This window comes from Solanum verrucosum, unplaced genomic scaffold (genome assembly GCF_900185275.1).
Source record: "Solanum verrucosum unplaced genomic scaffold, falcon-dt-bn FXZP01000183.1, whole genome shotgun sequence".
Classification (NCBI taxonomy): Eukaryota; Viridiplantae; Streptophyta; class Magnoliopsida; order Solanales; family Solanaceae; genus Solanum; species Solanum verrucosum.
In genome coordinates this window covers 4,338,369-4,351,360 of record NW_026020430.1, presented here as the reverse complement: position 1 = coordinate 4,351,360, position 12,992 = coordinate 4,338,369, and the positions used below count along the sequence as shown (strand labels likewise).

The following is a 12,992-nucleotide window of genomic DNA, read 5'->3' as shown; positions in this document are numbered from 1 at the left end:
GATAATTTATCTCATCACTACAATATAAATGATGAGATAAGTTATCCCAAACTTGATAATCAAACAAGACATCAAAATTTTGTCTCACGACTATTTATTTTTATAAAGTGTGTAACATTCCCTTCTTCTTCTTCAATTTTCACTCTTCTCCCTACTCTGATGGAAAAGGGGGGAAAAGCTTCATTCTAGTACGAATTAGATATCTTATTTAAGTATATATATACTAATAATGTCACATGTACGTACTTAACGTTTGCTATCTTGTGTCTATCAAATCAATTTCAATAATGTAGTAACATTCTTGTTGTTTTATGTTTTGTTTGTTCTCTGCTATTATAGGTTGGCTGCCTAATTGCCTTTCATATAAGTGGCTTTATCTTCCAATTATATTGTACATCAAACAGCAAAAATGTACTAACTGATACAAAATTCTCATAGGATCCTGAGAGGTAGAATCAGTATTTTTAACTTTTTGAAATCTAAATTAATAACTTAAAAAATTACTAATCAGATTTTAATAAATTTTTTAATATTAATACACTATTTAAACAAAAAATACTACTAAATAAGCTCGATCGAACCTGCATTCGATTCGCCAATGCTTTTTGAAGGAATGAAAAGGGTGGGATCACAAAACTTTAAAAGATTTGCATGTCATTCCCAAAGGATTACCACTTTCCTATCATAATCAACTCAAATTTCTCGATCAGCCACCTAAAATTTGGGATCTTATGTGTGGCCTCCACATTCATGAAACTTTCTACGCCTCTATCTTTTGGGCTTCTCAAGGGTCACGACCAGATTGATGCAATTAGAGTTAGTGAGTTCAAAATGAAAGTAATTTAAATTTTTTAAAATTGAAACAATATAATAAGTTTCTTATTCTTGTAAATCACTAAAATAAGAGAGTTGCTAATTTCATGCACAAGCCAATGTGAGATTTATTTGTCTTATTTTTTTTTAGTCCATTTAAAAAGCGTCTCTTTTCCTTTTTCTGAAATCTCTTGAATCTTAATTTTTCAAAATGACATGTTTGAGACTATAAAAGACACTTTGGTACATTCTTCATATTTTTAGTTTAATATCACAAGATTTAAAAGATTTCTTTATTTTCTTAAAAGACAAATAAATTAAAACAGATGGAGTATATGTTAAGAGGAAGCCGCCAAATTTTATAGATGAATATTCACGTAGACAACCAAATGAACTACTAAAATTCCGAACACAACCTAACCTTTGAAATCGTGGCTATTTCGAAAGAAAAAAAAGTGAGTGGGTTAAAAATGACAGGAAGCAAAAGTATAGGGCTGAAGGAAAATATAGAGCAAAATTGGGTAGCAAAATTCACTTTTTCCATTTAGATAAACCCACGAGAACATTAGGAACACAAGCTTGAGGATATCAGATATGGCTTCTGCAACATGGAGCATGTCTTGTTTGAAATCAGCTCTCCCTTCAATTCAACCAATTTCCAACTCTTCACTTCGATTCTCTTCTGGGTCTTCCCCTTGTCGTCTCAGGATTTGCAAACCCAAGTCCACTTCAATAATTATTCAGTCCTTCGTGGGTCTTGCTCCGCTTCATCCACTTTTGTCCCTTTTTTCTCAAGGTAAAATTTTCTGATTACTCTTTGTGCAAATAGATAAATTTCAAAATTTTAATACCATCATTGTACCTTTTGCTCCAATGGGTGTTACTTTTAGTATTCAAAAAAGGGGTGGAGGTGGGGGTTGGATGACTCATACTGATACATTGCCCTTGGAAACAGGGGAGGAACTACATGTATTGAAGCGGTTCAATTGAAACAGATGATTTTTATTTTTTTGTATAGATAAATTGTTGAATTCCTTTTAAGATAAGGAAGTTTCTAGTGTACAGGGAAATGTGGCTGAGAATTTGCTTTTGGTTGCTAGTTCAATTCTAAGGGGTTGCATTCTTGAAAGTTTTTGAATCCCTATTAGAATTCCTGGTTTTTTCTTATGATTGCCAATGTCTACATTATTTTTGGTTGTATGCTAGTTGAAATTGCCACATTATGTGTTAGTTTGTTCCCCGAAGCATGTGAATGCACAAAAGTTTGCATCTTTTAGTGTAAGGAAAGCCAAGCTATATTTTGCATGGAGGTGGAAGGCATTCCCTTGGTGCATTCAAGCTATGTAATGGTACTAATAAAGGAGGGACTCGAAATAGAAAGGGGTTGGAAAGATACCGTGTACCTTTGTTTGAATTGTGAATCTCCTTCATTAGATTTGAGTTCACTGTTGTTCAAGTGGGGTTTGAGAGAGACTAGCCTCATTACATCCTACTAGGCGAGAGGGTTAGCTTTTTTCTTATTCTTTCTCATTATAGTTTGTGGGATGTTAAGGTAGGGAGGTGTGAAAATGCTATTGATAGTGGCTACAGATTACTATTGCGATATGGTAATCAAGGTACTTCTAGCCTCTAGGGAAGAGGGTGTCTAACTGGAGAAGTCACAATGTTTCTATTGGGTTGTCAAGAATGAAATAATTCAAATGTGAAAAACATGTATAATATTTGTGTACTAGGTAGTGTAACACGGGTTCAAACTTACATAGAGTCTGATGTATGGATGTTGTATCACTACAAGCACGCTACTAGTTATCTATATATCAGATCTTGTGATAATTGTAACATTAACAGAAGAAGGAGACTTGAGCGAACTGATTAGCCGATGATGTTGAGACATCGTGTTGAAGATGTTGATGTCTGAGATTTGAAACTGTCTCAGAAATGTGAATTCCTAGGGAGATATCAGTTGGACTCATGAACATTGAGGCTTACTTATTTAGTCAATTTTACGCTTGCCTTTATAAAAAGAAGTTTACTTTACTAATGCAGCTTGTGCATGTTAAGTTGTGCTGCTCTACCATTATTACACCTTTAATTTGTATTGCAGATTCAACAAGTTTCGAGAACTCATTCACCATAATTGATAATGGTGGCCGGGTTTTTGCAATGAGGCATGGCAGGAAGGTGCCCAAACTGAATAGACCTCCTGACCAGCGTCGGGCACTTTTGAGAGGTCTGACAACTCAGCTCCTCAAGCATGGGCGTATAAAGACTACTAAAGCAAGGGCCAGGGCGGTTAGAAAATATGTTGACAAAATGGTAACGATGGCAAAGGATGGCTCTCTTCACAAGAGAAGGCAAGCTCTTGGATTCATCTACGAGAAGCAAATAGTGCATGCATTGTTTGCTGAAGTCCCGGAAAGATATGGGGAGAGAAACGGAGGATACACTAGGATAATAAGAACTCTACCTAGGCGAGGGGACAATGCACCAATGGCATATATCGAGCTTGTCTAGCAACTGAATATTCATTTTGAAGGATGTTTTTGGTTGGTTCTTAATTCTGATGAGAACTAAGAGATTTTGTTAGTTCCACCAATTATTCCATTCAATTTTAATTTGAAGTTACTGTTTATTTGGTTGGTCACCTTTGATATGTTTCAATCATTAAGTTGACCTCTGCATATTGTATCAAATATAGTTGTTTTCATGGAAATTGCTGCAATTGAACATGATAGTGCAACGATTATTTTAAACCTTCAGTATATAGAAGTGAAACTCAACTGACAAATACCTGAAATCTTGACTATATTGTCTGCTTAGCTCTTTTATGGCCCATTAGGCATCTACTTGATCTTCATACTTGATATAACATTTTGTAATCTCAGCCTCTTTGTTAACACACTTTTAACTGGTAACACATAATAATAACTACTACACACATTTTAACTTACTTTTTTCGCATATATAGTTCAAGTCGAAAAGGAAGGTAGAAGAAAACAGGGTAAAAATAGTATAGTGATAGATGAAAAAAATCCTTTTAGCTGAGGGAGAGTCTATCGAAAATAGCCTCTATGCCTCTATTGTTGTAGATGAAAAAACTATAACAGGTTGCTTAAAAAGAAAAAATTAAGCAAGTCAAAAATGACAGAAGCAAAAGTTAGAGGGGCGGAGGAAAATTATAAAGTAAAATCGGGGTACTAAAACTTCACTTATCCATTCAGATAAACCCACAGCTCATTCGGAACATAACCATTAACCAGAGAAGCAAGAAATCAAACTTAGGAAGATATGGCTTCTGCAACTTGGAGCATGTCTTGCTTGAAATCGGCTCTCCCTTCAGTTCAACCAATTTCAAACTCATCACTTAGATTCTCTTCTGGGTCTTCCCCTTCTCGTCTCAGGATATGCAAACCCAAGTCCAGTTCAACAATTATTCAGTCCTTCGTGGGTCTTGCTCCCCTCCATCCACTTTTGTCCCTTTCTTCCCAAGGTAAAAATTTTCTGATTACAACAACACTCCAATGGGTGTTACTTAATATAAGTAATTTCATTGATGTTGCATTGTCTGTATGTGTGTTCCCTATGGAATTTGGATGAACAAAAGTTTGCATCTTTTTAGTGTAAGGAAACCCAACTTTCCTTTTCTTATAAGCCCTTTTCTTGTTAATTGTGGTGTTTAGGGGTGGGAAGCTAGGCGGAGCTAGGATTTTCAGTTTATGGGTTCTAGATTCTAGAATAGACAGCTTTTTTTATACTATCATATTAAATCTTAGCTGGATTTTAAAACACAAATACAAGTACAAATAGGAAAGGGAGCCTTGACTTAACTGGTAAAGTTGTTGTCATGTGAGCAAGTCATGGGTTCAAGCTGTGGAATCAGCCTCTTGCAGAAATGCAGGGCAAGACTGTCGTATGGTAGACCCTTGGGGTTGGGTCATTCCTTGGACCCCGCACATAGCGGGAGCTTAGTGCACTGGACTGCTGTTTTTACTAGCACAAATACAGGGTCTGGGCTAACCCTACTGGTTCTGCTAAACACGTAGACAGGCTTGTAGCTCTACCCCTGGTGGGGAGTTGTGGAAATTCTATGTATAGAGGTTGCTATCACCGTATAATTGAGAATTCTTGATTAGCTCCTATACATAGTTCGGCTGGTATTGCATTTCTACTGCTAGAGTTAAGTAAGGTACCGGAAAGGGGGCCTTTTTGGAATTTTTAACTGGAGAAGTACAATCATTTTTTCTTATCGAAATAGACAAAAATAGTGACTCCTATTTTACTTGATGTCAAGAACAATATAATGCAAATATGGAACCACCATGTATGACGTGTATGGTCCATTGACACGGATGTTATTGTGAATTTTGGGTTGTGTGAGATCGTGAAACTTGTCTTAAGATGGAACCGAACCAGATTATGGTGTTTCCTCTTCACAACCAGCCTCTTGTATCAGTACTTTAGTTTGTGTGAAAATGTTCTACTTTAAGTCTGTGAACATCTTTCCCTGTCAGCCTGCAACATATGATTGAGCTCTTGATTTGTGACTCTCCTAATAGTGTTGTTATACCAAATTTGTTGTTTTATTAACTTTGATCAAATTTGCCTATAATTTTGAGTTCTCATTACTCAATGATCAAATTTGTGTGTGAAATTATATTGTGCTACCATAAGTATACCTTTAATTTATATTGCAGACTCAAAAAGTTTTGAGGACTCATTCACCATTATTGATAGTGGTGGCCGAGTTTTTGCCATGAGACATGGCAGGAAGGTCCCCAAACTGAATAGACCTCCTGATCAGCGTCGGGCACTTCTGAGAGGTCTCACAACTCAGCTCCTCAAGCATGGGCGTATAAAGACCACTAAAGCGAGGGCCAGGGCGGTTAGAAAATATGTTGACAAAATGGTCACAATGGCGAAGGATGGCTCTCTCCATAAGAGAAGGCAAGCTCTTGGGTTCATCTATGAGAAGCAGATAGTGCATGCATTGTTTGCTGAAGTCCCCGAAAGATATGGAGAGAGGAATGGAGGATACACTAGAATAATAAGAACTCTACCAAGGCGAGGGGACAATGCACCGATGGCATACATCGAGCTTGTTTAGCAACTGAATATTCATTTTCCAGGTTCTTTTTTGTTGGTTCTGAATTCTGATGTGATCTAAGAGATTTTGTTGGTTCACCAATTATTCCATCCCAATTTCCTGTATGCCGTTCAATTTTAATTTGCAATACTACTCTGTTTATTTGGTTGGTCACCTTTGATCTGTTTCAAGCATTTGGTTTTTGACCACTCCATATTATATCAAATATGGTTATTTTGATGGAAATTGCCAGAACATGATAATGTAACAATTTTTCTACATCAACCAATAAATGCATGAACGGAGATTAGGATGGGGGAAAGCCACTAAAGCAACCCGTCTCAGCAAGATTGGATAAATTAGCCAATATTGCAGGATGAAACCAAGTGTTGTAACGTTTAGTACTGCTTATGAAACAAAAATAAGTAGAAGGCTGCATCTACTGTTGAAGTGAAGCAATATCTGTCTGAGAGAAGAGTTGCATCATTCCTGCTTACTGTCTTTTATGAAAGGAATTGGTAGTTTTTGAAGAACCTTCTCATCCACTTGACTATACTGTTTCCTGAGTTCTTTTATAGCCATTTCTCCATAGGTATCTACTTGATCTCCATACTTCTCATAGAAAAATGGTACTGTCAACAGCATGACAGTTGCTGTCCAAAAAATGAAAATTTTGGTTATCTTGGTAAATCACTATGAACACAGAAAACAGGTCACACATCAACCAAACTACTGAATTTCCATATACCAGTGAGGAAATTTCGTAAGTTAGGCTTGTGCAGCCAACAGAAACAAAATGGAAGTGTATAGAGAACTTACTGAGGTATACAAGGGTCAGAAAACTGAACCATCTGCCAACAATGGAAACAATCCACAAGCTAAAAATTGCCTGCAGATGAGCATTTAATCACATGAACTTGTTGCAGTTGAAATGGACTTTACTAGTAATAACAAAGTTCAAGGTGTGGGAAATTTTACATATAGAAACTTCTTCAAATCATTTCCGGATGCTACTTCCCGAAAGATACCAGATACACAGGTGCATTGATCCCTCAGTAAGAGGACGAATCGCATCCATATCTCTTCTGGCAATTCAATCTTCGGTAACTCTACAAAACTCCTGCCAGAGAATACAAGATGATCAATTTAGTATAACGCTCGAGCAAGAAGCACAACTAGCAAAAACATGATTGCGGATCAGGAGGAGAGTCAGATGGTTGGAACCAACTCATAAATACCAACATTTAACTCCTTCATCCATAACCCGAGGTCTCAGGTTTGAGACAGGTCTAGAGTCGCCTTTGTTAGTGAGCACTTATCCCCCCTCCCCCTTCCCAAATGTGGGGCTTCCTCTAATGCAGGTATCAGATACCAAATGGAAAACTAAAAAAAAACTTCACTACAAAAACATTTGCTAAGGGAAAGGAAGTGAACTCACTTGTTGACAAAGAGGGAGAGATTGGACCAAAAGAACAAGATGGCCAATGAAACTATGAGAGAATGGCAAATCAAAGTGAGCAAATGATAACCACTACATTCAAAGAGAAACCATATGACAGTGGCACCAGCAAGCAGTCCTCCTGAAATCTTCTTCTTCCTCCATAGTAAAACATCAGCCACTGATCCATTCATTTTCAGAACAAACCAATAATCATCAGTTACCTCAAGAATGATCAATAGTGTAGAGTTTTTAACGCAAATTTCAGTTGAGTTTCATCCTTTTTATAGTACTCGGAGCACTTATGACCCTTTAAGTTTGTCAAAAACTCAAAATTGAGCACTTTTAGTCCAACTGACGAAACTTCCAAATGAATCATCTTAAATTAACGGAAATATCATGCATCTTCCACATTCCCATTTTTGTTTTCCTCCCTATGAGGCTATTTTCGTTACTGATAGTGATAGACCTTGTTTTTTCAGTGATTCTCTTTATTTGAACTTCTCTGTTCTCACTTCTCACTATGATCAGTGCAAATTGAAGAAGAAGATCTCTATCAGGTTCGTCTAACTCAAAATTGTACTATTTGCACATCAATAATCAATTGAGACCTCTTTTGATCATTAGTATGTTTAGATGTTCGTCAGTTGGACAAAAAGTGCTTAATTTTTTCGCAAACTTAAGAGATCATATACATTCAAGAGACCATTTTTAAATCAAAAACTCAAAAAATGGACATGAAGAATTTGAGAAAAACATACATTTGCCACCACCTAAAGTAGAGTGGATAGGTTTGTGACGATCGAAGAGGTGACACTTCTTCTTATCGATTGGACGTCTAAAATCATCATCTGTTGTTGATGATGAAGAAGAATCATTGTGATTTAAGGCTTTTTGCTTATTCTCCAGCGTAGATTCACCAACAATTTCCTCCACAGGATTGGACATTTTGATCAATTCCCCTGCAAATATCAAATTCATCAAATAAATAAATCAACAACAAGAAAAAGAACAAGTTCAATTGACTTATAGATAGATATACTGTCAAATCACCTAAAAGATAAATGTGTACAAGATCTAATTAGTAAGAATTGGGTATGGAATCGTGCTCTATTTTCTCCTTAATTTTGATATGTCTAGCTTCTTGTTTGTTGTGTTTGAAGAAGTGACTCATAGAGTTATTCAACTCTTCTTGTTTTAAGACTGTTACTGAATTATTCAAAGAGTCCAACGAACTGAGAGCCAAAGGGGTGACCAAAATTGCACCATAACCATATGTTACCCATTTTTTCCGCATTATTCCAGGATTTATATTATATACGGAAATATATATATATACTAAATAATTTTTTACCCTGTCAGGTCATCCAAGGATATATACACTTAATATGTCTTATTTTTAAGATTACAAATCTCACGTGTTAAAGTAGTATTCTTATATATATGTAGATATATATCTTTTGGGATGGTGAAATAATTTAAGATTTACGATGCATGCAATACACTTGTGGGATAATTTCGTAGACGTGCCCCTTATGTATGGTTGGCTTAAAGATATATATTTGATTACTTTTTCTTCAGTAATGCTGCGATAAAATGAATATTGTGATTTGCGACTTGCATCTATTTATTGTGAACACATAAAAAATATGGAAAGCTAGCGTATACATAAGACTAAATAAAACTCAATATTCTTTTCTTCTTTTTTTTGCATCAAAAGTTATAGTTACATTACCCCATTACCAAGGGCGGGGCTATAGGGGCAGAAGAGATTCATCTTAACTCTTTTCGACATAAAACTACATTGTATACTTAAGGGCGGGGCTACTGTTGTCTGCTCATTACATATAAATAAAAATAAATAGAAAAGTAGCATCCAAGATCAACTATCTATTTGATCACAACTTCCTCAAGGATAGATACACACCATGTCCAGGCTCAATGACCAAATTTAGAGCTGGAGAATGAACATACTTTGGTGAAATTGATAAACAAAATTTGGTCAAAATTAAAGAAATGAGTATCTTAAGTTCCACAATAGACAAATTTTGTCCCAAACACACCCTTGGTCCAACCCCAAAAGGCATGTAAACATGTGGAAATTCACATGCACCTCTAATTCCATTTGCAAATCTTTGTGGATTAAACTTGTATGAATCATTTCCCCATATTTTTGGATCAGTGTGTAATGTTGTCACAATTGTCCAAAGATTAACCCCTTTAGGAACACTAATTTCTCCAAACTTCATTTCTTTTAATGCTTCTCTTGATATCACTGCTACTGGTGGATAAAGACGCAATGATTCGTTAATCACCATTGTTAACTGCAAATGAAGACATCATAGTACTAATTTTTGTTAACTTAATGCATTTTTCGGATGATCATATGTGAAATTAACTCGTACCTGTTTCATCTGTCGAATCATGTCAGCATCAGGAATTTGGCCCTTACAAATTTGCACAACTTCATCGCGAACACGTTGTTGCCAAATTGGATTTGCAGCCAAAAGCATGAGGCACCATGTTGCAGTAACAGCAGTAGTCTCATAACCAGCCAAGTAAATGTTTTTGCAGTTATCAACTATGAAATTATCAATTGAATTTTGAGTATTCATGTTTATTGTAGCTCCTTCAAGAACCATTTGCAGTAAATCTTTTTGATCACTTGGAGCTGCTTCTGATCTTCTTTTTTCCTTCACTATTTTCAAAATCAATGCTTTGATTTCCTTCTCTAAGGCCCATGTCTCCCTGTTGTTCTTGCTAGGAACATATCTGTTCCATCCAACAACACAAAAAATAAAATTGAGTCGAGATATTTAGTTTATGGATTTTGAACAAGTAGACACACACGTCCTATACGTGGCATAATGCAAATCAGTTTGAGTGTGTCTCGCACGAATTGCCTCAGCTACGGCCAAGTTAAAGAGCATGTTTATCTATTTTGCTTTTAAGTACTAACTAGATATTGATTTGATGTCATCAGACTAAAATGGGATTTTCTGGTTATAATACAAAACAAGCATTAGATAGACTTTCATTTTCGATCTGAGAGAATTGAAGTACTGAAAACACCCCTATACTCGGCGTAAATTATTAGTTTCATCAAAACACCCTGAACTTAAATACATCCCCGATCTTGCAACATGAGTGAAATACACCCCTAAATTCTCGTCAAGTTTAGAGTGTTTTCAACACTTTTCTTAGCTTTTTATTAAGAGTCACATGCTCCTACAAGAGTTTGAAACCACTTGTTATGTCATGAGACAGATTGAGGGTATATCTAAGCTTAGTTAGTCAAGTAGAAGGGTGTTTTTAAGACTGTCAATAGTTCAGAGACAAAACTAATAATTTACTCCAAGTTCAGGAGTGTTTTCAATTTTAACCTGTAGTTTCGTAAAAGACTTTGGAAGAAAAACTCTCTGCTTTTGATAAGGGCATGCAAATGTGTCATTTTGTAGTACATTTATGGTGTGATTCTTATCGCACATAGAGTTATAATTATCTCCCAAAATACCTTATATCAGAATCAAAATTGTAAACTAAACGTGGGATAAAATAATTTTACATTTTCTTCCGGGATATTGTACCTGATGCCGGGGATTCCGGTAGACAGGACCCTTTTGGAAGAAGCCTTCTGGAGGACTCTAAGCTTATAGAAGATTTCTTCTCCTTTTGAAAAATTGCTTCCAAAACATGCTTTAGAAATTACATCTCCTGAGAATCTTCTCAAGTCTGGATCAATTTTAATGTCAGCAATCCCACCTCGAGCTTCAATTTCATTATTCCATGAACTCAACAATGTTAATGCAGAATCCTGCACTAAATTTATCATACCCTACATGAAACCCACAAATATCAGAATCATCTGTTATAACATGTTAAATAACACGTATACTATAAAAGTATCTTATGCTATTATAGTGTATATAGTTTAAACACTTAAAACAATTTATAGCACTTGAGATAGCCGATAGGGGCGGAGCTACATTTGGTCTTACAAGTTCAGTAAAATTCAGATAGCTAGCTTTGAGTCAGATCATGTATCTTTATGGTAAAAAAAATCACTTAATATTTATAAATAATTAATCTAGAATCGAGAACCCATAAAATCTATTTTTTACCTTAACTTTATCCATATACAACTCAGGAGCAAGAATTTTTCTTTGATGTGCCCAAAATGTCCATTTGAAGTTAGGATCCCATTGCCTAACAAAGAGCCTCTCTCTTTTGCTTGATATGTTGGCTTTCCCAAATCCAATGATGTGCAAGTAGTGATCTCTCTTACCATTTCTGGTTGTGTCACATGTACAATTTGTGTGTTCCCAAAAGAAAACATGAATACTTCACCTGTTAAATAATAAAGCTTTTAAATGAGATAGTCGCATAATTCAATATAGTATGAGCATAAACAGAAGTCATCGGATTTAAGTTTCGCTATCACCAACTATTAAAAAACTAAATTTTACATGATTGACTTATGAAAAAAGAATTAAACCTGAGAGTTTGTTGAAGACATAAGTTTAATACTATAACAACAACAACAACATATCCGCTATAGACACACAAAATGAAGTCTGAGAAGGATGGAGTGTACGCAGACCTTACTCATACCTCAGAAGCAAAGTTAGACCTAAGTTCAATAAATAAATAAAATTTAAACATACCATATTGTTTCTGCCATTGATCAAAGAAGGGAAGGGTAGTTGCTCCACAGTTATGTGAGTCCACTACATCTCCATTTGAGACAATTTTTTTAGCAGCCTCACATGATTTTTTCATCTCCAAGATGTTTCCAAGAAGAAATTTTGGTTGTGGCCCAATTACTCCCTGTTTTCTAAGAGCTAACTGGAGCTTTCTTGGCTTTGTTATAAGTGAATTGTAAAGATGAAACAATAAACCAAATACACACACTAGTGTTATTGCTAGCAACATTTTTGGATATGGCTCAATGAGTTTTCTTGTTTTTGTTGTGTTTTGGAGGATTTTAAGTGGGGTGGTTATTTTATTTATATAGAAATTAATGGTTGGAAAGAGAAAATATATGATATGTTAGTTGCCAAACCCCATAGACTAGGAAAAAATATTGGATGGTGCTTCTAGTAACCATAGCTAAGTCAAAATAGAAAATTAAAACACAAATAGGGATGATTTTTATTTGAAAGGTGAATTAGAAAAAGCAAGGAAGAGACAATGTAGTGACTTGGGAATTCAGAATTTCAACTTTATGAGTTTTAAATTTTAAAACACGATCAACTTATTCAAGTGCCAATATCTGAATTTTAAATTTAATATATAGATATTTAGTGAATTTTCTTACATAAATATATTGTTTAAACAAAAATTATTTAATCGTAGTTGAACCCGTATTTGGGTTTCTGTCCTTAAAGGTGTGCTTGATAGAAAGGAAAATATTCACCAAAAGATTGATTTTTGTCGGTAAATGACTTATGTTGCTCAGACTCTTTACATATGTCATCGAATGTGTATTGATTCCTTAAAAATAATGCACTTTTTAAAGATTTAATGCGGATACGATAACATTTTTAAAGCGGATTGAAAACTTTAACCTTCATCGTTTTGAGTAGGAAATAAATGGTATTTAACCTGTCTGCACCTTATTGTGTCAAAAATCCGGCATAGTCATTAAGATAAAATGAC

At 35.3% G+C, this 12,992-nt stretch overlaps 4 protein-coding genes across 4 annotated transcripts; 2 read left to right on the top strand and 2 right to left on the bottom strand.

Annotated features, from left to right (window-relative positions):
• Positions 1 to 1,383: 1,383 nt before the first annotated feature.
• LOC125808060 (50S ribosomal protein L17, chloroplastic-like) lies at positions 1,384 to 3,445 on the top strand. Its single transcript, XM_049487841.1, has 2 exons — positions 1,384 to 1,609; positions 2,918 to 3,445. The coding sequence occupies exons 1-2, from the start codon at positions 1,408 to 1,410 to the stop codon at positions 3,325 to 3,327; spliced, it is 612 nt and encodes a 203-aa protein (XP_049343798.1). The 5' UTR covers positions 1,384 to 1,407; the 3' UTR covers positions 3,328 to 3,445.
• A 572-nt stretch (positions 3,446 to 4,017) lies between these two features.
• LOC125808059 (50S ribosomal protein L17, chloroplastic) lies at positions 4,018 to 6,070 on the top strand. Its single transcript, XM_049487840.1, has 2 exons — positions 4,018 to 4,303; positions 5,508 to 6,070. Exons 1-2 carry the CDS (start codon positions 4,102 to 4,104, stop codon positions 5,915 to 5,917), a joined length of 612 nt encoding a protein of 203 aa, XP_049343797.1. The 5' UTR covers positions 4,018 to 4,101; the 3' UTR covers positions 5,918 to 6,070.
• An 11-nt stretch (positions 6,071 to 6,081) lies between these two features.
• Positions 6,082 to 8,290, bottom strand: LOC125808058 (reticulon-like protein B2). The gene is made up of 5 exons (XM_049487839.1): positions 8,096 to 8,290; positions 7,335 to 7,515; positions 6,875 to 7,016; positions 6,716 to 6,785; positions 6,082 to 6,549 (listed from the first exon to the last, which is right to left on the bottom strand). The coding sequence occupies exons 1-5, from the start codon at positions 8,280 to 8,282 to the stop codon at positions 6,380 to 6,382; spliced, it is 750 nt and encodes a 249-aa protein (XP_049343796.1). The 5' UTR covers positions 8,283 to 8,290; the 3' UTR covers positions 6,082 to 6,379.
• An 876-nt stretch (positions 8,291 to 9,166) lies between these two features.
• On the bottom strand, positions 9,167 to 12,295 carry LOC125808055 (cytochrome P450 714C2-like). The gene is given in 6 exon segments (XM_049487835.1): positions 9,167 to 9,658; positions 9,740 to 10,106; positions 10,922 to 11,169; positions 11,456 to 11,514; positions 11,517 to 11,681; positions 11,999 to 12,295. Coding segments are annotated over 6 exon segments (1,533 nt in total). The 5' UTR covers positions 12,267 to 12,295; the 3' UTR covers positions 9,167 to 9,232.
• Positions 12,296 to 12,992: the final 697 nt, after the last annotated feature.

Excerpts from the sequence above, each read along its gene's own strand:
- LOC125808060 (XM_049487841.1), top strand. The coding sequence starts at position 1,408 with ATGGCTTCTGCAACATGGAGCATGTCTTGTTTGAAATCAGCTCTCCCT. Across the intron at positions 1,610-2,917 it reads TTTGTCCCTTTTTTCTCAAG|ATTCAACAAGTTTCGAGAAC; the intron begins GTAAAATTTTCT and ends TTTGTATTGCAG.
- LOC125808059 (XM_049487840.1), top strand. The coding sequence starts at position 4,102 with ATGGCTTCTGCAACTTGGAGCATGTCTTGCTTGAAATCGGCTCTCCCT. Across the intron at positions 4,304-5,507 it reads TTTGTCCCTTTCTTCCCAAG|ACTCAAAAAGTTTTGAGGAC; the intron begins GTAAAAATTTTC and ends TTTATATTGCAG.
- LOC125808058 (XM_049487839.1), bottom strand. The coding sequence starts at position 8,282 with ATGTCCAATCCTGTGGAGGAAATTGTTGGTGAATCTACGCTGGAGAAT. Across the intron at positions 7,516-8,095 it reads TACTTTAGGTGGTGGCAAAT|TGGCTGATGTTTTACTATGG; the intron begins GTATGTTTTTCT and ends TGAATGGATCAG. Across the intron at positions 7,017-7,334 it reads CTCTCCCTCTTTGTCAACAA|GAGTTTTGTAGAGTTACCGA; the intron begins GTGAGTTCACTT and ends ATTCTCTGGCAG.